The sequence below is a fragment of the Zophobas morio genome, unplaced genomic scaffold (genome assembly GCF_036711695.1).
Source record: "Zophobas morio isolate AGI-343-1 ecotype UQ-CSIRO unplaced genomic scaffold, CSIRO_AGI_Zmor_V1 ptg000030l, whole genome shotgun sequence".
Lineage (NCBI taxonomy): Eukaryota > Metazoa > Arthropoda > Insecta > Coleoptera > Tenebrionidae > Zophobas > Zophobas morio.
The window spans coordinates 2,642,450-2,668,476 of NW_026972135.1; the positions used below are offsets into that span (position 1 = coordinate 2,642,450).

The following is a 26,027-nucleotide window of genomic DNA, read 5'->3' on the forward strand; positions in this document are numbered from 1 at the left end:
TTACAATATACTTATTTAAATATTTATGAAGCCATTAGCCATGATACACTAAATACTGTCAATAAATCAAAAATTGTAGCAACAACATAACAAGAAATGACAAGTTTAAAGCCGATGTTACTAGCACGAGTTAACTTGCACGTAACTTCAACAGTCAATTTTCTGAGACTGACACTTCATGTATAGCGAGATTGTCTCAAAGGTAGTTATTACGGTAGTACCTTCACTGTAAATAAATTACTTATAGTTACACCTGTAACATATTCAACATCACCCTTCTGTACATTTTCGCTCTCTTTCTCTGTATTGTGGTGACCGAATTTAAATCAAAGTTTTCGCGCTGAAATTAATTGACAGCGGCGCGAAATCACATTTGAATAATTTGAATTTGAAAAAAAAGGGTTCAATCACGAAAATAAAATCGTTAAACATAGGCAACCAAATAGACACATGGTTGGGATAATGCATGATCATTGGGTTAGATGGCAGCACGTAGCGCTAGGGTGATTTCAGTTAGAGGGTAGGTAGAGGGAAGCAGCATGGCGTAGAATGATTAATTCTGGTGTGTTTCGTGTGAGTGTAACAACGTGGTAAGAGCTAGGTTTAAATTAGTTGGTTTGGTAGTTAATAAAACGGGAGGAAGCCTTTGTTTAACGACGATCAAACGTATTTTTCATAATGATACAGTTGTCCCCAATCCGCGCGGGTAAATTCTTGCGCCCTTTTAACCGAAAATTGCAGACTTCCGGTCGGACGCGAGAAACCACGTGGTGTAAATGTGTTCCTTTGTTTGTAAATTCACCAATCAAGCTAGTTTTTCTTAATACTCAGCTAGAGCAAACACAATTTAACAATCAGGATTATTTAAATCAACCATTTGCTAGAAGATTTCATGAAATTCACTTAGTCAGAAAAAAACACGTTCTGTTTAATTACGAATAGGTCTCTGGATGCATATACGTAAGTGTTACATTATAACACTTCTAAATTCTTCACACAAGATTGCTAATAGTTCATTTACGGCAGTTAAACAAGTTCATTATACTGCGAACTGGCGGGGGGGTTATGATATTTTCTCCCCTTAGGTGGTTATCATCGTTATCACGATTAATTCATCGGGGCATGTTTCGCAACGCCAGATTGATTAATTAATCAAGGCATGCCCCCAACGCCACAGAAAATTTACATCATCGAGACGCTTTTTCCTCGCAACGATTTTGGAATTTACATCCCCAATACGCTTTTTCCTCGGAGCGATGATTGGATATTTTTGTGTTTGTTTATTATGTGTTTTGTTGGGGTAACCAGTTCGTAGTATTTTAAACTCTCAAAGTAAATTATTTTTGAAGTAACCAATCACTTAGATCATGATATAATTTGGCATAATGTAAACTCTTTGTTTGAACCGTTGATAAAGTGTGGCAAATATTAATCTCTTGTAAATTTTGTTAACTCTGCAATTTTCACATCATACTATATTTCTTTAATCTCACAATTTTAACCTCGGTAATTTTATTTGTTGTATAAATTTAATTGAACGTAAATTTCCATGCTCTACAGTTCTGACCTAACATGATATTTTATTTGCACAAGTTTATTTCACACCAGATCTTTGTTTTATAAATCTTTGCTAAGTTTTGATCTTGTAAATGTTTTGTTGATGAATATTTCTATCATGTAAATTCTCTGATGTCCAACTTTAATCTCACATAAGAATTATTTGTTGTTTAAAATTTCACAAGATTGTATGGCGAATTTAAATGTTGTGTATTGCTCTTTGTTGAAACTTTAACACTTGTTCGGTTGTCATTTAATATTAGAGTCATAGAGTTTGAACATTTAAATAGAATTGAAGGTAAATAACACAATATCACGTAGTGTCTGCGATGGGCGCGGTTCCTAGTTGAGGTAGCGGAATGTATCGCGCTCTCTGCACATATGTGCAGGCTTTGAATCAGATTTCAGTGGGAACGGTCTGGGCGACGAGGTAGTTGTTGACCAGACTTCACCTCTAGTTGTAGGCCGAAACGGCCTGCTAGGACGGCATGTTCGTCATGGAGGGGTGCTGTGCGGCAGGCTTTGGTGTAGATAGAATCACCGTCGCGGGGGAAACCAGCCCAGACCGGGAGCTCCAAACTTCGCTCACGCTACGACGCCCCCTCTGGGTATTTTGTTGTGCTCCTGTTAACTGCCGTAACTTAAAAAAAAAAGAAAAGGAAAAGGAGATCGGCCGCCACACGCCTGTAATAACTTGTGTATTCGCATCCAGTTACTTGGTTCAGCTTTTGCTTTGTTTTATTAAATTTGTGATATTCAAATATTTGCATTGATTCCAAACAGATGTACAGAATTTCCGTTTGTTCGTTTTTCGTGTGTGTATGTCTGTCAATTCGCGAGTGTTTTTCTTTCAATATCTTAAGGTGTTTGAAATGTAATATGTCGTCCGGGAATAAAAACCAAAAGGGGGTTTTTGCGCTGAGGAGTAAATCTTCGAAGCGTCTTTCCCCCTGTGAGGGGTGCCGTACTCCCCCTCCAAAACAATTTTTGTCTATTATTTCTTGCGCTCTCGACAGTGTATGCACTTGTATGAAAGAACTTCTTCCCGCCATTTTTCAAAACAAAAAAAAAACACACAACGTAGGTTCTCATTTGTTAGACGATCACAGCCAAACTTTGAATTTTTGAATTTTTCGCGGGCCTTTCAAACTGTTTCAAGGTCAAATTTTAGAGGCGGGAAGTTTGGGTTATCACAGTATCAAACATTACAAGTTTGTCAAAATAGTTCACGTTTCACGAAAACATATTACGTGAACAAACTCACTTAGAGTTACTGTATAACGTACGACGATTTATCACAATTTACGTCAGACAAATTTCAATTCGTCAAAGTGTATGGTGCAAATTAAAACGTACGATCACGAAAATAATCGTCACTTAAAAACAAAACGGGCATCGTTCCTTGTTGATGGTGCTTTAAATTTGAAATGTGTCGTAACAATTCATTTCAAAATCTATAAATACCTAGCCACAAAATACATTTTTTTCACTAGCAGCCAGGACGCATGCAAATGTCGACTCATTTAGAGGTGGCAAATTCAATTTTTGCGACGACCGGTTCAAAAAGAAAAATTGAGGTTATGTATGCAATGTTTGATGTGATTATTTCTTAAAAAATGAACAAATGTGTGCTACAAACATTACTTGAGTATACGCATGGTAGTTGGTAGACGGTAGAAGATAAAATGATTAACTCAGCGACAAGTATAAACGGTTTTCTTTGTGTTGAAGATTTAGATTAAGTTTGATTAGAAATCAAAACAAAATCATGTTGCGTCAAAAAATTGAACGTTTATTTTTTCAGTTTGTTGTCTTATGGTTTCTACTAATGAAAAAAATAGTATATTAACCACGGTTGTAAAGCCACTTCTAGACCTCGCGCTTCAGAGTCCTCGACGCTGCGCGTCTCGGGTTCTAATTTGCGCTCGGTCTAGAATGCTTGGCTCTGCAACCTTGGCTAATAATATACTATTTATACACGGTATGTACAAATTTGCACGATTTAAAAATTTCACACAATGAGAGGCCGTGATTAATACAAGTTCTACCACTTTGCAGTACGTACTAACTCTACGTGTCACAGTCTCCCTTGTTTAGAAATTTTTCAGTCATATGGAACTATATACATATGTACATTGGAATAAATATACCTATATCTAATCTAACCTAAAATTACAGTGGTGCCACCAAAAATGATTTTATTCAAAGTGACTTTCGCTCGGAACGTTTGTTAAGAAAAGGCGTGTTGACACAAAGTAACTTTGATTGAAATCGTGTTCGGTCGCACCACAACATATCCTTCGGACACTGAGAAGAATATACCTATAAGCAATACGAGTAGGTACAAAATGAGTTTACTGTCGATCTTAGCACGATCTGAATATTCGAGTTTTGCAATCCGGTTAACCCTGGTGTTTCCTAGAATTTTTAATATTTTATGCTCCTGTAAAATACTAACGTCTAAAACTCACATTAAAATGCCCCGGGTACATTTCCAGGCGTGTTGTTAGAAAGAACGACGTTTCTGTCCGAAATGCGTTTTCTGAAGTTCTCGAACCTCTGATGATCAAGATTCTATTGGGCACATTTTGACATTTTTGTAGCTTCAAAGTTGGTATTCTAACCCGCTATTTCTCTTGGGAAAAGTTGTTGTTGAATGTTCATCTGGTAGTTGTTTAATGACGATGAAGATTTTAGCTGCATTGTGGTCTTAAACTGCGGAGACACCTACGTTGTAAAATTAAGCGGGACTTACATAAATGTTTTTAAAGTGTATTAATCTAAATACCTTAGTTTACTGTGCCTTCTAATAATTTCCAGCTTCGATGGTTTTTCACAAGATCAGCCAATTTTTTTCTAAAATGACGTGATTAGATAAAACAGAATATGTAATGGTGACGAACACTCACCTAAACGAAAATGCTGCAGTTCTCTGGCAGAACGTATAGTTGTCAAAAAGAAAAATTTTAAATACAAAATCATTTGTCTATATTTTATATTGTGGTTTTTCATTTTTATTTTACTTGGAAAAAGAAAAAATGGAGGACGTTATTTCGAAAGTTAATTTACGAGAAAATGTACCAGAGACATCGACTATGTCCTATAGTCTACAATTATTTGAAATCAAAATACTGCTTCAATAACCTGTTCATTCATCTAAAACTACTGTAAAAATTCTGTGGAGTTAAGAAAACATTGTTGATTTATTTGAAAGCACGGTGAACTTAAGAATATTGAGAATAAAGTTGATCGTGTCAAATATGTTTTAATTTGAACAAAAAAATAACAGTTTATATTCAAATCGAATGAACATGAATAATAAACAATTGCGAAAAACTGAGTACAACAAGGTACGTACACGTCCAGAATTCTGCATAAATGTTATAAAAGAACACAAAAAATTAATTGACGCAGCAAAAAAGAACTATTAGAATTATTTAATGGAATCTTCTTCTAATAAAAATTGAACAGCAGGCAAAAAAACAAAGAGAAAACTCAAATTCGACTTAACATAAAACCAAATATCTTCAAACTGCAGTGAAAATACTACCTTAAAAATCAGGAATTCTCTTTTTCTTTCTAAAACCAGTTACAGAATCTGAAGTTTATAATATGATATAATATGACAAATGAACTAAAAAATCGCACTGCATGTGGGCCAGAACTAAACTCTATCATTTTAAAACATTGTTCTCTTCAGATAAGAAACATATTAACAATCATAATAAACAATTCTTTTAAGGCTGGAAAATTTCTAAATTGTCAAATAAATTAGAAAACTTTTAATAATGATGATCCAACTAAAATGACTAATTATTGACCGATTTCAAACTTAAGTTGCTATTCCAAAATTATAGAAACAATTGTTGCAAAAAGATTTAATATATTTGTAGAGAAAACTGGACGCAATCAACTGGGTTTTCCACAACGAAAATTAGCGTCAACGGCAATCATTCAATTGCTAAACGAACTTTACGAAAATAATGACAAAAACAAAAACTGCGTCGGTCTTCTAATGGAGTTGAGCAAAGCATTTGACCTTGTTTACAATGATAAATTGTTGGATGAACTTTGGCAAAGTGGAATTAGGGGATTAGAATTGGAGTGCACCTCCCTCGATACCTCTTTTATTATTACTAATAGAAAAAAAGCAAAAGACCAAACTTATATCGTTCTTGGATTATTTTAAACTTTACAGTGTGTACTGTCTTTAGACGTAATAGACTTTTTTTAAAGGAACTTACTATATACTTTTTTTTATTGGTACCTTATTTTGCTTGATTCAAGTACGCCTCAGCGTGTTTAAATCCAACTTTCAAGCACGCCGTGTTTCAAAGTTACTATAGCAACATGAACAACCCAAGAAAGGTAAGCAAGCACCGCTCGTTCATCTGTGTGTTACCTTTTGCTTTTCCATCTATTTCATGAACCTGTGTATTCTTTTTTTACAAGCTTCTTCCGATCTTTGCTGTATTAACCAGTAACAACTGTCTGTGGTGCCAATCAATTAATCTTATAAGAGATTGTAAATTAATTTTCCTTGACAACGAAAGGTATACAGATGGCACATCCCAAATTCAAACATTCTACATTATTAATTCTTATTTCCATTATTGTAGTAATAATACATGATGATTTCAAGACGTACCAACAAAAAAAAATAGCGTAAAGTATTCGTGGCACTCCGACTGCCCCGTCGTGCTCGAAAAATCGCGCGTGTTTTGAAGACTAATATACTATTACCTACTCTGATTGCAATCGTACTAGACTCTACTACCATGGCCCACTTATGTAATTCTGAAGCCATGTTTCATCGTTATTGAAAGTTTATTCAAAAATTTTTAATAATGCAGGTCACAAAAATGTACAATCGGGATATTTTGTGTGTGACAGTTATTGATTTTTATTACTTCGCTCCATCTTTTTGTCTACAAAATCTACAATTTTCATGTGTCCTTGCTCTAAGGATATATAAAGCGGTGTCCGACCATCATTATCTGCGCGATTGATTTCGGCTCCGCATTTCACCAGGCGACCATTTTTTCGTCACCTCGAGCAATGTGTTCTCATATTTATTAGCTGGATTAATTTTTGCTCCGCTTTTTACCAGGCACTTGACAATTGTACAACTTGAGAAGTAGCTGCGTAAAGCGGTGTCTTCCCGTCAACATCAACGCGATTGATTTCGGCTCCGCATTTCACCAGGCATTCGACAATTTTTTCGTGACCTTGAGAGGAAGCTGCGTAAAGCGCTGTCCAACCACGATAATCAGCCCAATTGATCTCGGCTCCGCATTTCACCAGACATTCGACAGTTTTTTCGTGACCTCCAGAGCAAGCTGCATAAAGCGGTGTCTGACCATCTTTATCAGCGCGATTGATTTCGGCTCCGCATTTCACCAGGCATTCGACAATTTTTTCGTGACCTTGAGAGGAAGCTGCGTAAAGCGGTGTCTTCCCGTCATCATCAAAGCGATTGATTTCGGCTCCGCATTTCACCAGGCATTCGACAATTTTTTCATGACCTTGAAAGGAAGCTTCGTAAAGCGGTGTCCAACAACAATAATCAGCGCGATTGATTTCGACTCCGCATTTCACCAGGCATTCGACAATTTCTTCGTGACCTTGAGAGGAAGCTGCGTAAAGCGGTGTCTGACCATTTACATCAGCACAATTCATTTCGGCTCCGCATTTCACCAGGTATTCGACAATTTTTTCGTGACCTTGAGAGGAAGCTGCGTGAAGCGGTGTCTTCCAATCATCATCATCGCGATTTACTTCGGCTCCGCATTTCACCAGGCATTCGACAATTTTTTCGTGACCATGAGAGGAAGCTGCGTAGAGCGGTGTTTGACCAAATTTGTTAGCGCGATTGATTTCGGCTCCGCATTTCACCAGGCATTCGACAATTTTTTCGTGACCTTGAGAGGAAGCTGCGTAAAGCGGTGTCCAACCACGATAATCAGCCCAATTGATCTCGGCTCCGCATTTCACCAGGCATTCGACAGTTTTTTCGTGAACTCCAGAGCAAGCTGCATAAAGCGGTGTCTGACCATCTTTATCAGCGCGATTGATTTCGGCTCCGCATTTCACCAGGCATTCGACAATTTTTTCGTGACCTTGAGAGGAAGCTGCGTAAAGCGGTGTCCAACCAATTTTATCAGCGCGATTGATTTCGGCTCCGCATTTCACCAGGCATTCGACAATTTTTTCGTAACCATGAGAAGAAGCTGCGTAAAGCGGTGTCTTCCCATCATCATCAGCGCGATTGATTTCGGCTCCGCATTTCACCAGGCATTCGACAATTTTTTCGTGACCTTGAGAAGAAGCTGCGTAAAGCGGTGTCTTCCCGTCATCATCAGCGCGGTTGATTTCGGCTCCGCATTTCACCAGGCATTCGACAATTTTTTCGTGACCATGAGAGGAAGCTTCGTAAAGCGGTGTCCGACCACGATATTTATCAGCGCGATTGATTTCGGCTCCGCATTTCACCAGGCATTCGACAATTTTTTCGTGACCTTGAGAGGAAGCTGCGTAAAGCGGTGTCCAACCAATTTTATCAGCGCGATTGATTTCGGCTCCGCATTTCACCAGGCATTCGACAATTTTTTCGTAACCATGAGAAGAAGCTGCGTAAAGCGGTGTCTTCCCATCATCATCAGCGCGATTGATTTCGGCTCCGCATTTCACCAGGCATTCGACAATTTTTTCGTGACCTTGAGAAGAAGCTGCGTAAAGCGGTGTCCGACCACGATATTTATCAGCGCGATTGATTTCGGCTCCGCATTTCACCAGGCATTCGACAATTTTTTCGTGACCTTGAGAGGAAGCTGCGTAAAGCGGTGTCCAACCAATTTTATCAGCGCGATTGATTTCGGCTCCGCATTTCACCAGACATTCGACAATTTTTTCGTAACCATGAGAGGAAGCTGCGTAAAGCGGTGTCTGACCATATGTATCAGTGCGATTTATTTCAACTCCGCGTTTCACCAAGCATTCGACAATTTTTTCGTCACCTTGAGAGGAAGCTTCGTAGAGCGGTATCCGACCATATTCATCAGCACGACTGATTTCGGCTCCGCAATTCACCAGGCATTCGAAAATGTTTTCGTGACCTTGTGAGGAAGCTGCGTACAGCAATGTGTTCTCATATTTATTAACTGGATTAATTTTTGCTCCGCATTTCACCAGGCACTTGATAATTTGTTCGTGTCCTTGAGAAGTAGCTGCGTAAAGCGGTGTCTTCCCATCATCATCATCGCGATTTACTTCGGCTCCGCATTTCACCAGGCATTCGACAATTTTTTCGTGACCTTGAGAGGAAGCTGCGTAAAGCGGTGTCTGACCATTTACATCAGCACAATTCATTTCGGCTCCGCATTTCACCAGGTATTCGACAATTTTTTCGTGACCTTGAGAGGAAACTGCGTGAAGCGGTGTCTTCCCATCATCATCATCGCGATTTACTTCGGCTCCGCATTTCACCAGGCATTCGACAATTTTTTCGTGACCATGAGAGGAAGCTGCGTAGAGCGGTGTTTGACCAAATTTGTTAGCGCGATTGATTTCGGCTCCGCATTTCACCAGGCATTCGACAATTTTTTCGTGACCTTGAGAGGAAGCTGCGTAAAGCGGTGTCCAACCACGATAATCAGCCCAATTGATCTCGGCTCCGCATTTCACCAGGCATTCGACAGTTTTTTCGTGACCTCCAGAGCAAGCTGCATAAAGCGGTGTCTGACCATCTTTATCAGCGCGATTGATTTCGGCTCCGCATGTCACCAGGCATTCGACAATTTTTTCGTGACCTTGAGAGGAAGCTGCGTAAAGCGGTGTCCAACCACAATAATCAGCCCAATTGATTTCGACTCCGCATTTCACCAGGCATTCGACAATTTTTTCGTGACCTTGAGAGGAAGCTGCGTAAAGCGGTGTCTTCCCGTCATTATTAAAGCGATTGATTTCGGCTCCGCATTTCACCAGGCATTCGACAATTTTTTCATGACCTTGGAAGGAAGCTTCGTAAAGCGGTGTCCAACAACAATAATCAGCGCGATTGATTTCGACTCCGCATTTCACTAGGCATTCGACAATTTCTTCGTGATCTTGAGAGGAAGCTGCGTAAAGTGGTGTCTCACCATTTCCATCAGCACAATTCATTTCGGCTCCGCATTTCACCAGGTATTCGACAATTTTTTCGTGACCTTGAGAGGAAGCTGCGTGAAGCGGTGTCTTCCCATCAGCATCATCGCGATTTACTTCGGCTCCGCATTTCACCAGGCATTCGACAATTTTTTCGTGACCTTGAGAGGAAGCTTCGTAAAGCGGTGTCCGACCACGATATTTATCAGCGCGATTGATTTCGGCTCCGCATTTCACCAGGCATTTGACAATTTTTTCGTGACCTTGAGAGGAAGCTGCGTAAAGCGGTGTCGGCCCATCATCATCAGCGCGGTTGATTTCGGCTCCGCATTTCACCAGGTATTCGACAATTTTTTCGTAACCATGAGAAGAAGCTGCGTAAAGCGGTGTCTGAACATATTTATCAGCGCGATTTATTTCGGCTCCGCACTTCACCAGGCATTCGACAATTTTTTCGTGACCTCGAGAGGAAGCTGCGTAAAGCGGTGTCCAACCAATTTTATCAGCGCGATTGATTTCGGCTCCGCATTTCACCAGGCATTCGACAATTTTTTCGTGACCTTTAGAGGAAGCTGCGTAAAGCGGTGTCCAACCAATTTTATCAGCGCGATTGATTTCGGCTCCGCATTTCACCAGGCATTCGACAATTTTTTCGTGACCTTTAGAGGAAGCTGCGTAAAGCGGTGTCCAACCAATTTTATCAGCGCGATTGATTTCGGCTCCGCATTTCACCAGGCATTCTACAATTTTTTCGTGACCTTGAGAGGAAGCTGCGTAAAGCGGTGTCTGACCATATTTATCAGCGCGATTTATTTCGGCTCCGCATTTCACCAAACATTCGACAATTTTTTCGTGACCTTGAGAGGAAGCGACGTAAAGCGGTGTCTGACCAAATGTATCAGTGCGATTTATTTCAACTCCGCGTTTCACCAAGCATTCGACAATTTTTTCGTCACCTTGAGAGGAAGCTTCGTAGAGCGGTATCCGACCATATTCGTCAGCACGATTGATTTCGGCTCCGCAATTCACCAGGCATTCGAAAATGTTTTCGTGACCTTGTGAGGAAGCTGCGTAGAGCAATGTGTTCTCATATTTATTAGCTGGATTAATTTTTGCTCCGCATTTCACCAGGCACTTGATAATTTGTTCGTGTCCTTGAGAAGTAGCTGCGTAAAGCGGTGTCTGACCATCTTCGTTGGCGTGATTTATTTCGGCTCCGCATTTCACCAGGCATTCGACAATTTTTTCGTGCCCTCGAGAGGAAGCTGCGTAAAGCGGTGTCCGACCATATTTATCAGAGCGATTTATGTCGGCTCCGCATTTTACCAGGCATTCGACAATTTTGTCGTAACCATGAGAGGAAGCTACGTACAGCAATGTGTTCTCATATTTATTAGCTGGATTAATTTTTGCTCCGCATTTCAGCAGGCACTTGACTATTGATTCGTGTCCTTGAGAAACAGCTGCGTAAAGCGGTGTCTCCACATTTTCATCAGCGCGATTTATTTCGGCTCCGCATTTCGCCAGGCATTCGACAATTTTTTCGTGACCTTGAAAGGACGCTGCGTAAAGCGATGTCACACCAATGTCATTAGCGCGATTGATTTCGGCTCCGCATTTCACCAGGCATTCGACAATGTTTTCGTGATCATGAGAGGAAGCTGCGTAAAGCGGTGTCTGACCATATTTATCAGCGCGATTTATTTCGGCTCCGGATTTCACCAGGCATTCGACAATTTTTTCGTGACCATGAGAGGAAGCTGCGTAAAGCGGTGTCCGACCATGATTTTTATCAGCGCGATTGATTTCGGCTCCGCATTTCACCAGGCATTCGAAAATGTTTTCGTGACCTTGAGAGGAAGCTTCGTAAAGCGGTGTCCGACCATCTTTACCAGCCCAATTGATTTCTGCTCCGCATTTCACCAGGCATTCGACAATTTTTTCGTAACCTTGAGAGGAAGCTTCGTAAAGCGGTGTCTGACCATAAATATCGTCAGTGCGATTGATTTCGGCTTCGCATTTCACCAGGCATTCGACAATTTTTTCGTGACCATGAGAGGAAGCTGCGTAAAGCGGTGTCTTACCATGGTTATCGGCGCGATTTATTGCAGCTCCGCATTTTACCAGGCATTCGACAACTTTTTCGTGACCTTGCGAGGAAGCTGCGTGAATTGGTGTTACACAATTTTTATCAGCGCTATTGATTTCGGCTTCGCATTTCACCAGGCATTCGACAATTTTTTCGTGACCTCGACAGGAAGCTGCGTAAAGCGGTGTCCGACCATAATACTCAGCGCGATTGATTTCGGCTCCGCATTTCACCAGGCATTCGACAATGTTTTCGTGACCTTGAGAGGAAGCTTCGTAAAGCGGTGTGCGACCATCTAAACCAGCCCCATTGATTTTTGCTCCGCATTTCACCAGGCATTCGACAATTTTTTCGTGACCTTGAGAGGAAGCTGCGTGAAGCAATGTGTTATCATAATAATTAGCGGGATTAATTTTTGCTCCGCCTTTCGCCAGGCATTCGACAATTTTTTGGTGACCTCGAGAGGAAGCTGCGTAAAGCGGTGTCCGACCATTTTTATCAGCTAGATTGAATTCGGCTCCGCATTTCACCAAGCATTCGACAATTCTTTCGTGACCTTGAGAGGAAGCTGCGTAAAGCGGTGTCTGACCATATTTATCGGCGCGATTTATTTCGGCCCCCCATTTCACCAGGCATTCGACAATTTTTTCGTGACCTTGAAAGGAAGCTGCGTAAAGCGGTGTCTGACCATCTTCATCAGCGCGATTTATTTCGGCCCCGCATTTCACCAAGCATTCGACAATTTTTTCGTGACCTTGAGAGGAAGCTTCGTAAAGCGGTGTCCGACCATTTTTATCAGCTAGATTGAATTCGGCTTCGCATTTCACCAAGCATTCGACAATTCTTTCGTGACCTTGAGAGGAAGCTGCGTAAAGCGGTGTCTGACCATATTTATCGGCGCGATTGATTTCGGCTTCGCATTTCACCAAGCATTCGACAATTCTTTCGTGACCTTGAGAGGAAGCTGCGTAAAGCGGTGTCTGACCATATTTATCGGCGCGATTGATTTCGGCTTCGCATTTCACCAAGCATTCGACAATTCTTTCGTGACCTTGAGAGGAAGCTGCGTAAAGCGGTGTCTGACCATATTTATCGGCGCGATTGATTTCGGCGCCGCATTTCACCAAGCATTCGACAATTTTTTCGTGACCTTGAAAGGAAGCTGCGTAAAGCGGTGTCTGACCATCTTCATCAGCGCGATTTATTTCGGCTTCGCGTGTCACCAGGCATTCGACAATTTTTTCGTAACCTTGAGAGGAAGCGACGTACAGCGGTGTATGACTATATTTATCAGTGCGATTTATTTCGGCTCCGCAGTTCACCAAGCATTCGACAATTTTTTCGTCACCTTGAGAGCAAGCTTCGTGGAGGGGTGCCCGACCATATTCATCAGCGTGATTTATTTCGGCTCCGCAATTCACCAGGCATTCGAAAATGTTTTCGTGACCTTGTGAGGAAGCTGCGTACAGCAATGTGTTCTCATATTTATTAGCTGGATTAATTTTTGCTCCGCATTTCACCAGGCACTTGACAATTTTTTCGTGTCCTTGAGAAGTAGCTGTGTAAAGCGGTGTCTGACCATAATTATCAGCGCGATTTATTTCGGCTCCGCATTTCACCAGGCATTCGACAATTTTTAAGTGACCATGAGAGGAAGCTGCGTAAAGCGGTGTCTTCCCATCTTCATCAATGCGATTTATTTCGGCTCCGCATTTCACCAGGCATTCGACAATTTTTTCATGACCTAGCGAGGAAGCTGCGTACAGTAATGTGTTCTCACATTTATTTGCTGGTTTAATTTTTGCTCCGCATTTCACCAGGCACTTGACAATTGTTTTGTGTCCTTGAGAACTGGCTGCGTAAAGCGGTGTCTTCTCGTCTTCATCAGCGCGATTTATTTCGGCTCCACATTTCACCAGGAATTCGACAATTTTTTCGTGACCTTGAGAGGAAGCTGCGTAAAGCGGTGTCTGACCATTTGTACTAGCGCGATTGATTTCGGCTCCGTATTTCACCAGGCATTCGACAATGTTTGCGTGACCTTGAGAGGAAGCTGCGTAAAGCGGTGTCCTACCATCGTCATCAACGCGATTTATTTCGGCTTCGCATTTCACCAGGCATTCGACAATGTTTTCGTGATCATGAGAGGAAGCTGCGTAAAGCGGTGTCTGACCATATTTATCAGCGCGATTTATTTCGGCTCCGGATTTCACCAGGCATTCGACAATGTTTTCGTGACCTTGAGAGGAAGCTGCGTAAAGCGGTGTTTTCCCATCATCATCAACGCGATTTACTTCGGCTCCACATTTGACCAGGCATTCGACAATGTTTTCGTGACCTTGAGAGGAAGCTGCGTAAAGCGGTGTCTGACCACCATATTTATTAGCGCGATTGATTTCGGCTCCACATTTGACCAGGCATTCGACAATGTTTTCGTGACCTTGAGAGGAAGCTGCGTAAAGCGGTGTTTTCCCATCATCATCAACGCGATTTACTTCGGCTCCACATTTGACCAGGCATTCGACAATTTTTTCGTGACCATGAGAGGAAGCTGTGGAAAGCGGTGTCTGACCATAATTATCAGCGCGATTTATTTCGGCTCCGCATTTCACCAGGCATTCGACAATTTTTTCGTGACCATGGGAGGAAGCTGTGTAAAGCGGTGTCCGACCATGATTTTTATCAGCGCGATTGATTTCGGCTCCGCATTTGACCAGGCATTCGACAATGTTTTCGTGACCTTGAGAGGAAGCTGCGTAAAGCGGTGTCTGACCACCATATTTATTAGCGCGATTGATTTCGGCTCCACATTTGACCAGGCATTCGACAATGTTTTCGTGACCTTGAGAGGAAGCTGCGTAAAGCGGTGTTTTCCCATCATCATTAACGCGATTTACTTCGGCTCCACATTTGACCAGGCATTCGACAATTTTTTCGTGACCTCGAGAGGAAGCTGCGTAAAGCGGTGTCTGACCATAATAATCAGCGCGATTGATTTCGGCGCCGCATTTCACCAAGCATTCGACAATTTTTTCGTGACCTTGAGAGGAAACTGCATAAAGCGGTGTCTGACCACCATATTTATTAGCGCGATTGATTTCGGCTCCGCGTTTCACCAGGCATTTGACAATTTTTTCGTAACCATGAGAGGAAGCTTCGTAAAGCGGTGTCTTCCCATCATCATCAGCGCGATTTATATCGGCTCCGCATTTCACCAGGCATTCGACAATTTTTTCGTGACCACGAGAGGAAGCAGCGGAAAGCGATGTCTTACCATATATATCAGGGCGATTTATTTCGGCTCCGCGTTTCACCAGACATTCGACAATTTTTTCGTGACCTTGATAGGAAGCTGCGTAAAGCGGTGTCGAATAATGAAATTTATCAAAGCGATTGACTTCGGCTCCGCATTTCACCAGGCATTCGACAATTTTTTCGTGACCTTGATTGGAAGCTGCTAAAAGCGGTGTCCGACTATATTCATCAGCGCGATTGATTTCGGCTCCGCATTTCATCAGGCATTCGACAATTTGTTCGTGACCTTGAAAGGAAGCTGCGTTAAGCGGTGTCCAACCACTATAATCAGCGCGATTGATTTCGGCTCCATATTTAACTAAAATTTGGATAACTTTTTGCCGGTCGTAACTGATATTTGCATTAAGCGATGTTTCACGATTGCGACCGTTACGATCGTTTCCAACTTTTACGTGTCTCACTTCGGACGCTATAAACAGGGGAGTTTGCAAGTATGCATTACGAGAATTTGCTAATTTTTTGCAAACGCAAGCATCTGTCGGCATAACCTTTTGAATCGCGTCGCCGTATCCAAGTTGAGCAGAACGAAATAAAATATTAATTACATCACTTTCATTATACGACTGTTGAAATTGTAATTCATTTGACTGTAATAATTCCAGTTCCGCTATCAAACTTTGGCTTTTCCGTGCATATGCTAGGGGCGTGTATTGAAGCTCATCTTCTTTTGAAATTTCACATTCGTCTAACAAAAATAACAATGCGTTATAATATTCTTTTGTTTCTTCTGGAACACTAGCGAAGTTGTCATCGATTATATAAAAATCGTCTTGTTCTTTCACATTTGAACGTGGATATCTTCGTCCCCAAGAACAAATGAGGTGCAAAGCACTTCTTCCACCTTGATCTTTACGTTTTATTATTTCGCCATTATAACTCCTCAATTCATTAAAATTCCTGTACAAGATCGCGATGTGCGCCGGTGAATTTTTACCGATTATCATGTCAAAGAAAAATCGTACATTGTTATATTTCTCATCAAAAAATGTATCCGAGGGTATCATTTCAAAATGTTTAGAAAAATATAAGGCAACAAAGTATTCGGCAAAGGAAGCATGTACAAACTGTGGAATCCCATTATGTGATGCAGTTATGATACCAACGGTAGCGAAATCTTCAGAAACTAAATTTACATCTTGTAAACAGTCGATTTTTAATTCCCTCAAAATTTCTTCAGAAAATATTACTCCAAGCGCCAACTTTTCATAGTGTTTTAGTTTTTCTTCCTTTTTCTTCCTGGCTTCTTCTTCCCAATAAGCATTGTTTGCAGGCACTTTGTCGTCGAAGAAGAACTTAAGTTTTCCGTCAATGAAGTAACTGTATAAATCAGTCAAAAGAAACTTGTTGTTGAATAATTCTTCGTATTTTTCTTTATTTTGGAGAAATACTTCTGTAAGCATAAAGATCTGAAGTGGAATTCCTAAAATATCTATGTGTTTTGTGAATGCAAACGTGGATTTAATTTTGTCGATCGTTTCCTTCATGTCGACAGACGTAGAAACATTGGCAAGTCGTCTGCTAATGTAATCTTCTTGCTCTCTCTGGCTGAATTGATTAATACTCACTGAGAGCACATTAAATTTGTTTTCAAGAAATGACTTCAAGTGTTGCCTTGCGGTAACCCATTGAGTGAAACCTTCTCCCGATAACAGAAGAATTAACGTTGAAATAGCGTCCAAATTTTCACTTAAAATTTCATCAAGAGCATCCCATACGTAAACCACAATGTTTCGCTTCAAGCACATTTTAAGAAACTCTCGATCGAACCGTTCGAGACGTGGATATTTCTGGTTGAAGATGAATGATTCGAGCCGATTTAAGTAATCCGACGTTTCACAATTTTTTAAAGTTTTAAAAAGTAAATTAATATCTTGGGGATTCATTATCACCGTCCAATATTGAGAAGAACAATTGTTTTTTAAACTTTTTGTTAATTCAGTTTTGCCCATTCCCGGATCGCCTATTATTAGATTTATGTTATTACTGAACCCGAAAGACCAAAATTCTTTCTCATTTTTAGAAAAATTACTTAAATGATTGTTTTGCAGTTTACTTACGTCACCTGTTGTTAGATTTATGTTATTATGTGAATGGGTAAACGTAAATTCTTCCCCACTTTTAGAATCGCTATTTAAAAAATCGTTATCGGATATGAAAGACGAAACTTGGTTCTCGGTTTCAGAATGATTTTCGGTTTCAGAATGGTTGTGTAACTTATAATCCCGCAGTTCACTAATATCCCCTCTGCTACGGACCCATTCTAAATTTTTATTATTAAGAAATTTAAAATAATGTATACGTTTAGATGTAGGTGTTTTAGAACAAATTTCTTGAAAATCAGAATCGCTGCATTTAATTTTAGTCTGTATAAAAAGTGCAGTCTCAAAAATTTTGGAATCCTTGGAAGTGAAAAAATCGTTTATATCTATTAGTGTATGCTCTTGAGTTATTTTTAGTTGCTCAGAATTTCCTTCGCAATTCAGAATGATAACAGTATTTTGATCTGCACGTTGTAAATATTTAACATCTATGATATTGACCGACAAATATCTGTCGATATAAAGATTCGGAAAAGTCTCTTTTTCTCCACCTACATAGCATGAACCCTCTGAAATTTCCAAAAGTTTGTTCACAGTTACATTTTTTAAAATTTCATCATTTTCTTGGAAAGCAGTCACTAAATTAAGTGGTTCTTTCCCTTGTATAGAGATGGTGAATTTTTGCAGCACTTTATCATACAATTCGCCTTTTGATTTCAAACTGGACAAATTTTGAAACACGGAAATATCTTTCATCCATTCTCCACATTTTCCTTCACCAAGTATAACAAATTTTGCATCTGGACAGAGGTTAATAGCTTTTTCCATGTTGACGTGTTCTTTCACAATGAGCGGACATTTATCCATCAACCATAATAATTGTGTCAACATATTGTCATTTACATCTTCAACTGTAGTTACCTCTTCAGAAGAAGCAAAATAACGAGATCGCACTTTATTCACTTCTTTGAGGTCAACATTTTTGTTCAAGTCACCCCACAGTTTTGTAACCACCTCGCTTTTGTCTGTTTCTTCTAACACGGTAACGTCGAAGAGAGAAATCGCGTCTCGAAGAATCTTCATTTGTTCGTTGACCGAACCAAAACTAAGAGGTATGATCTGAGAAGAAAGCAAACGAAGTGCAATTGAACGTTGCATTGTCTTTTTGCTTAGTTTTTCCTTTAGTTCTTCTTTCATATTCCAGTCCGTTACGGCGTCAACATATTTCTTGAAAGTTTCTTCGTTGGAACCAAACATCTTAATGAATTTATCCTCCGTTGATTTTCGAAGTGTTTCTAAACCTTCTTGGTTATCATAAAAACGGAAACATTTGAAAAAATTTTGGTATTCTTGATTTTTTTCCAAATTTTGTTCAATCGATGCATCGTACATAATTTGAAATTTGTAATAGTAATTTATAATCTCAGAAACTCTTAAACCTTCTTTATTGTTTTCCGAAAATAAAACTTTAATCGGTTTTAGGTAAAATTCTTGCCCTGGAATTTGAATTTTTGTTTTGTCCAAAATTTCTAATTTATTGTTGGTGAATAATATAAATTGTTGGGCTTTGTCCTTTATCTTTTGGAACGAGTTGAAATATTTGGTTATGCTAAAGTTTCCTTTTTCTTTTACTAGTTCCTTTATATGAATATATTTTTTTTTATTACTGTGTTTTAATTGCACGGCTTTTGTTTTAGTTCCCTTACTTGTCTGAGTTTCGATAACCAAATCGTCAAAATCACCAAACGTTTCATCGTTCGATGAAATAAAAAAATTTTCTATCTTACTGTCGCTTACCATTTGTAGTATGACGTTAGCGGTAATCATATCTTCGTATAATTTTCCTTTGTCAGTCGTTCCCGGTCTTTTCAGAAAAGTCTGAAATTTAAAACAACAACGTGAATAAATCGAGGAAAACTCTAAAGCTTAAAAAATAGAGTTAAATAAGAACAGCAAGTAAAAACATTAAGAAAATTGATAACCACGTGTATATATAATATATATATATACAATTTAAAACTGTATTAAACAATTAATTCCCTTGTTGTTTTTACGACAACAATATTGTTTGTACTGTAACATTTTTCCACAATTTCACAAAGTGTTTGGATTACCAAAGCTGACAGAGAAAAATTATATGAGTAGCGTATAGACAGTGTTGACAATTGATAGAAAACTTGACATGTAACTAGCTGATGTTTTAAGAATTTTTATTTATTTAAATTTAGAAGGGTGAAATACGAAAAATAGTGTACAGTATAGGTGTTACCATGAGATTTATTGTAGCAGTAGTAGTGTTTATACCATTTTATCGAAAAATTGAAATACCAGAATGTTGATAAATAGAGAAATAAAAAAAAAATTACAAAACGAAAAATTAAAAAAGGGAAAAATCAAAAAATCTAAAATTTAAAAAATCGAAAAACTGAGCAACGCAAAATCGAAATCCGAAAAGTCAAATCGATCAATCGAATCATAAAAAATCGAAAAATTAAAATATCGGGAAATTTAAAATCCCAGAAATTTCCCAAATTGAAATGTTCAAAAATTGGGGAATCGAAAAATCGAAATATCTAAAAGGCGAAAACTTTTAAAAATGCGGAAAATCAAAAAAAAAGTTTAAAAAATTGAAAAATCGTGAAACTGAAAATCCCAAAAAGTGAAATCGAAAAATTGAAAAATTCAAACCTCGAAAACTTGAAAAATTGAAATGTCGAACGATCGAAAATCCAAGAAATCGAAACATCGAAAATTGAAAAATTGAAAACTCGACACATCCAAAACATGAAAAAATTGAGAAACTGAAAAATTACAAATTCTGAAAAATCGAAACATTAACAAACAAACATTTTTAAAATCGGAATATTTAAAAACCGAAAAAATGAAAAACAGAATAAATAAAAAAAAATCCAAAAACTAAAAAATCAAAAACCTGAAAGTCGAAAAATTGAAGAATTGAAAAACTGAAAAATCGGGGAAGCGAAAAATTGAAAAATCGTAAAACTGAAATTCAGAAAAATTTTGTAATAGAAAACTTGAAAATCGAGAAACTGAATGCTCGAGAAAGTGAGAAATTGAAAAGTTGATGAATTGAAAAATCAAGAAATTGAATCAAAAAATAAAAAATTGGTCTAAAGAATTTAGACAGTACTTCCCTCGCTGTCGGAAACTTGACGACTGCACGGCTATTGTGTTTTTTTTCTCATTACATTTTTGTAGTGTGGAATTTAAAAAAAATTGCGATGACGTCATCAACATTTTTGCAAGGACACGTATATCAGTTGGGATAGATGTAGTGTAATACTAAGAATAAAATTATTGTATTTCCAAATTTTCGGGAAAATGAATTGGGTCGTTTTGAATATTGATTTGTTATAATCAATAAAATAACGAAACAATTTACTCACGTATACGGCGCCGGTGAGAGGCAACTGAAAATCGTTTATGTATGTATAAGCATTCCTAATTTAAGATGACAAGCGTAACAGCATACGTGAGAGTCAAACAGAGAAACTGTAAACAAAACGACCATCGGTTTTATTGTTTCGGCTTCCGCTTATTATATAAAACATTGGGTTTTATTTTAATTTTTGACGGTGGAATTCACAATTGGTTAATTATAAACATGTCTATTCCACATTCGCGGAACCTAGACAGCGCACAAAACAAATGCACGTCTGTAATGTTAAAGTCGATGTAAATAAGCGTGCTACCCTTATGTTTCAACCGAGTTTTTACTTTAAAAAATTTTGTGTATACCAAATTGGGTTGGTCCAATGTAATACTAATAATAGGTGTTGCCTTTAATTTAATCAATAAAATAAATTGACTTCATTAATTTTTTTGAGCCACCTCTTAAGAAAATCTAAAAAATATGAATGGAATGATAGATAAATCACAAGTACAAACTCATCATATTTTTTGCATTTTAGATAGGATATATTCAGCAAAATTTAAGGGTGACGTTATCATTTTTTTTAGGGGGGATGAACAAATACATTTTGAACAAAAGTTTACCATGCTTATAATAACTTTAAAATATCTCCAAGATTTCAAAGCATTCGGTTTTGTAATTCCTGATTAAATCGATAAAATAAATTCACGCATTCATTAATTTTTTTGAGTCATCTGTATATGCAAATCCAAAAATATGAATGGAATGATAAATCACAAGTACAGACTCATCATATTTTGTACATTTTAGATAGGATTTATTCAGCAAAATTTTGGGGTGACGTCATCAAGTTTTTAGAGGGGATGAGCAAATACATTTTGATAAAAAATTTACCATGCTTATAATAACTTTAAAACATCTCCAAGATTTCAAAGTATTCGGTTCTGTAAATCCTGATTAAATCAATAAAATAAATTGACGCGTTCGTTAATTTTTTTCAGTCACCCTGTATATGCAAATCGAAAAAATATGAATAGAATGATAAATCACAAGTACAGACTCATCGTATTTTGTACATTTTAGAGAGGATTTATTCAGGAAAATTTTGGAGTGGCGTCATCAATTTTTTAGGGGGGAAGAGGAAATACATTTTGATAAAAATTTACCATGCCTATGATAATTTTAAAACATCTTCAAGATTTCAATGCATTCGGTTTTGTAGTTCCTGAGTAAATCAGTAAAATAAATTTTGCGCATTCATTAATTTTTTTGAGTCACCCTGTGTATGCAAATCCAAAAAATATGAATGGAGTGATATATCACAAGTACAGACGCATCATATTTTATACATTTTAGATAAGATTTATTCGGCAAACTTTTGAGCTGACGTCATCAAGTTTTTGGAGGGGATAACCAAATATATTTTGACTAAAGATTTATGATGCTCTTTAGAGCCTTAAAACATCTGCAACATTTCAAAACATTCGGGTTAGCAGATTCAAAATTAAATTTCAAAATGTTGTTTCATAATTTTGATTTTTTTTCCAAAAATCTGGACGTTTCGGGTAAAAGCTGAATTCGGAGTCGTAAACTACATGTGTAGGACTATATTATTTTATACAATTTAAGACCCATTTACTATGTACAATTTTGAAGTGACGTCATCGCATTAGTGGTGGGGATGATTAGACAGATTTTGGTTAGCGTTTTACCATCTACATGATATTCCTAATATAAGTACAAAATTTCACAACAATCGGTCCAGTTCTTTCGGACATTATCTGTCTAATAAAAATCCGGGACGGCAGACAGACGGACAGACGGACAGACGGACGGACAGACAGACAGACGGACAGACACACAGAAATGGGAGACCTATTTCTTCGTACTCTAGGGATCATGAAAGATCAAGAAAACGTAAAAGTAGAGAGTCGGCCGACGGACTCAATTACAATACTTCCTTTGCTTACGCTCGGGAAGTAAAAATGCCAAAACTGAAATATCGAAACATTGAGAAATCAAAAGTCGCGAAACCGAAAAATCGAAAAGCCAAAAAATTGTCTAACACTTAATTTTTAATCTAAAAATTTCAATGTCTACGATAAAATTTGACACGGATTCATATTAAACGACAAATTCAGGACGATATTAGATTTTAACATTTAAATTACATTTATTCCACAAAATTCTAAAATGACGTTATCAATCCTGCCCCAGAATGGATAAATTTTGATTAGAACCTTTGATTTCTAATTTCAAAGTTAAATTCTAAAGTGTTGTCATACAATTTTTTTTTTTCAAAAATCTAGATATTAGGGTTAACACCCAACACGAATTCATAAATTACAAGTAGAGGAATACGTTATTTTATAAACTTTAATTAACATTTAATAGTGCAAAATTTACAGATGAACTAATTTTATTGTTGGTGGGGATACTCAGAGAAGTTTTGGTTAGAATTTTGCTATCTACATGATATTTCTAATATGCGTACACATTTTGACAATAATCGGTCCGGTAGCTTCGGAGATTATCTGTTTAACAAAAATCGATACAGACGGCGGACAGACAGTCAGACAGACATACGGAATTGGGAGAGCCACTGTTTGATAATCTAGAAGTCATGTAACGTGGAGAAAAAATAAAAGTACCCCAGTTGTCCGATGGATTCGATTTAGAGATGTACCGACTATAGTCGGCCGACTGTTCGGCTTTGCTAAAACCGGTTAAAATTGGTTTAATCGACGGAAAATTGGTGTCAAAGTGTAGATAATCTTCCGCTAGTTACGAATCTGGTCCAATAAACACTCAAAGCGAATTCAAAATTTCCAAAAATTTTCCAAAAAAGTGGTTAAAATTGGTTAAAGTATTGTATAAACTGCCCTAAATTGTGTTATTCTTTATTTTTGTACTGAGTTACTACAAAAAATTAAATGTTAAAATTATCCAAACAAATTTAACACATTTTTTGGAAGACAAAAAAACTTTAGTTATTCCTTTTATTAAAATAAAACAAGTTTTTAAGGTAGTAAGAGAAATAGAAAAAAAAACACACTGTCTGTTGCATTTACAAACCGGTTTTGGCAAAGCGGAACAGTCGGCCGACTATAGTCGGTACATCTCTAATTCGATTACAATACTTCTTTATTTTGGATACATTTTGCAAATTAAAAATGTCCACAATCTGTCAATCTTGACAGCTAACAATTGGAAATAATTGAAAGAATCATGATACCACTTTCAACAAAAAATGCAGGCTTATCAGCAGTCTCAGTGATTTCTGATTAAATAATTTAAGTACTAAATCAACATTTAGAGAGCAATACATCTTGAAATAAGTAAGCTTGTGTAAAAAAAATACAGTTTTCTGTGATGTTGATAATAATACGAACTTCAAAGTAAATAACAAATGAATTTCATCAGTAATGAACTCACCTTTTCTAGAACGGACTTATTTGCTGTTTCTACATCTAGTTTTCTTCTCTTCCTTGGATGCACACTTTCTTCAGTCGGATCTTTAATGTGTTGGTTGGCTGGAGTATCTTCTATTGAGAAATGCGTCTGCTAAAAAATGTTTTTAATTATCTATAAGCAAATACATTTAAAATTAAATTTTGCAAGATTTTGACTACAGTGGTATTCAATAGGATTTAAATAAGATTTATAAAAGTGAAATAAGAAATAAGTCGTTTATTGATGCAAAGAATTTGTGATAAAATAAAACGAAATTTGATCGATTTTATATCCTTAAAACAAAGAGGAGGAGTAATTATTAATTACGCTAGAACGGAGCAAAACGTTTTGAATATTATTTTGGACAAGTAGCGGTTATTCTGATAATTATTATTTTATAATTATTAAATTTAGGCGGATGCAACGTTACTGCATTATAAAATTTTTCGAGAGAATGAGGTGAATAATTTATAATACCGTTTTTGAAGAACAGGGACTGTCTTCAGGTTGACGAGCCTTTAGGAGACCTTTGTTTTTTTTTCCAATCTTTTTCCGTTTTATTTGTTCGATTTTATGTTTAAATTCTTGTTTCGCTCTTTGGATTTCTTCGTCAGAACTGGAGTTCATCATGTCAATGTCCATGTCCATGGCCTTAGATATGTTTGCTGAAATAAGTATTATTCAGTAAGCAAATTCTCGGTGTTAATAAGTTTGTTAATCATTCGTCCTTCCAGATATTATATTTTTTATGTTATTTTACAGTGTTAATTATGTTTCTCCCGCCTCACGCGTGTGGAAAGAAATTTCTAGATATTATTAGTGAGATATAAGAGAAATGTGTCGGTGGTGACTCATTGGGTTCCATTATCATTTTTGTTACAAACAATGTGCACTTGTTAAATGGATCAACCAATGGGTGGAAACACCTAGTTCTCGGACAAGAACCCCGCCGGACGTTGGATTACACCTGCTATCACTACTAGAGAACCATTGCAATTTGCTCTACTAATGAGACCTAAGGAGGTCAAAATTGCAATATACAGATTTTCATTTCTTTTATTTCTAAATATCTTTTTTATATTGTCTGGTGTTTGTATTTTTGTAGAAATACTAGAAGGCAATGAACCTCTAGTTATGTTATCATAGATACCACAAATTTTAATAAACGGAAGAATAATTTGTTCTCAGTACCTACCTACCATTGAAAACACTAAACTTTATAAAAACTGTTAAAATTTCTGAGTCGCCAATTAGCAGTCACGCTAAATTAAATTTATAATAACTGCTTACATAAAAAAAATATACATAGAGTGAACAGTCTAACTGTAATTTTTGAACTTACCTGTCAGAACTTTCACTTTTTTCAACACTCACAGATACAGCATACTTTCATAAAATAAGTTAGAATTTAAGTGTTACGTCCAAATAATTACTCTGAATTGGTTACTCCGTAGTAGTTCATTACTTTCTAGCGATTTTTTTTTAACGGTGACCCTTAAATAAGGTAATCTGAAGGCGGAGCCAACAGATCTGATAATTTAGTATTTTCAAGGCGTTCAAGGCGTAAAAATCTCAAAAAATATTGCGTTACCATAAAATGATGCAATCTTTATTTTTTACATAAATTCCATTTTAGGAATAGCTACTATTATGATTACTCGACGTTCCGAAACTTCCAGAATATGAAAAAATACGTCTTCAGTTTATGCCTATCTGTCGATCTGTCGTCTGTGCGTCTGTTCGTTCAGCAACTGAAAACCGTTAAGCTGTCAATGACAAGATTTTAACAGCCCGCCTGTTTTAACGGTCCACTTTGTTAACTTTTATTTAAAAAAAAATTACAGGCACAAAACAATAACACCTATGTAACATGAAGATTATTAATAGTGAAATTGTGAAAGCTCACATTGCCGCAACCAATTAACAATTAACTTATTGATTCAACTCCAGAAACATGTTTTCATTTAAATAATTTCTTCTCTTCGGCAAGCACCAAATATTCCAAAATATGTTAAAACAACTTTTTCCATTAAATGGT

General features: G+C 37.5%; 1 protein-coding gene across 3 annotated transcripts; it reads right to left on the reverse strand.

Moving 5' to 3' along the window:
• Positions 1-3,328: 3,328 nt before the first annotated feature.
• Positions 3,329-25,443, reverse strand: LOC135138685 (uncharacterized). 3 transcript variants are annotated; one of them, XM_064068664.1, is made up of 7 exons: positions 25,332-25,443; positions 24,467-24,654; positions 23,972-24,097; positions 4,467-19,020; positions 4,346-4,413; positions 4,029-4,284; positions 3,329-3,975 (listed from the first exon to the last, which is right to left on the reverse strand). In XM_064068664.1, the coding sequence occupies exons 2-4, from the start codon at positions 24,635-24,637 to the stop codon at positions 6,661-6,663; spliced, it is 12,657 nt and encodes a 4,218-aa protein (XP_063924734.1). In that variant the 5' UTR covers positions 24,638-24,654; positions 25,332-25,443; the 3' UTR covers positions 3,329-3,975; positions 4,029-4,284; positions 4,346-4,413; positions 4,467-6,660. The 3 variants fall into 3 exon arrangements, with proteins under 3 accessions (XP_063924734.1, XP_063924733.1, XP_063924735.1); XM_064068663.1 differs by having other exon boundaries at positions 23,972-24,100; XM_064068665.1 differs by lacking the exons at positions 23,972-24,097; positions 24,467-24,654; positions 25,332-25,443 and having other exon boundaries at positions 4,467-15,329; positions 18,940-18,993.
• Positions 25,444-26,027: the final 584 nt, after the last annotated feature.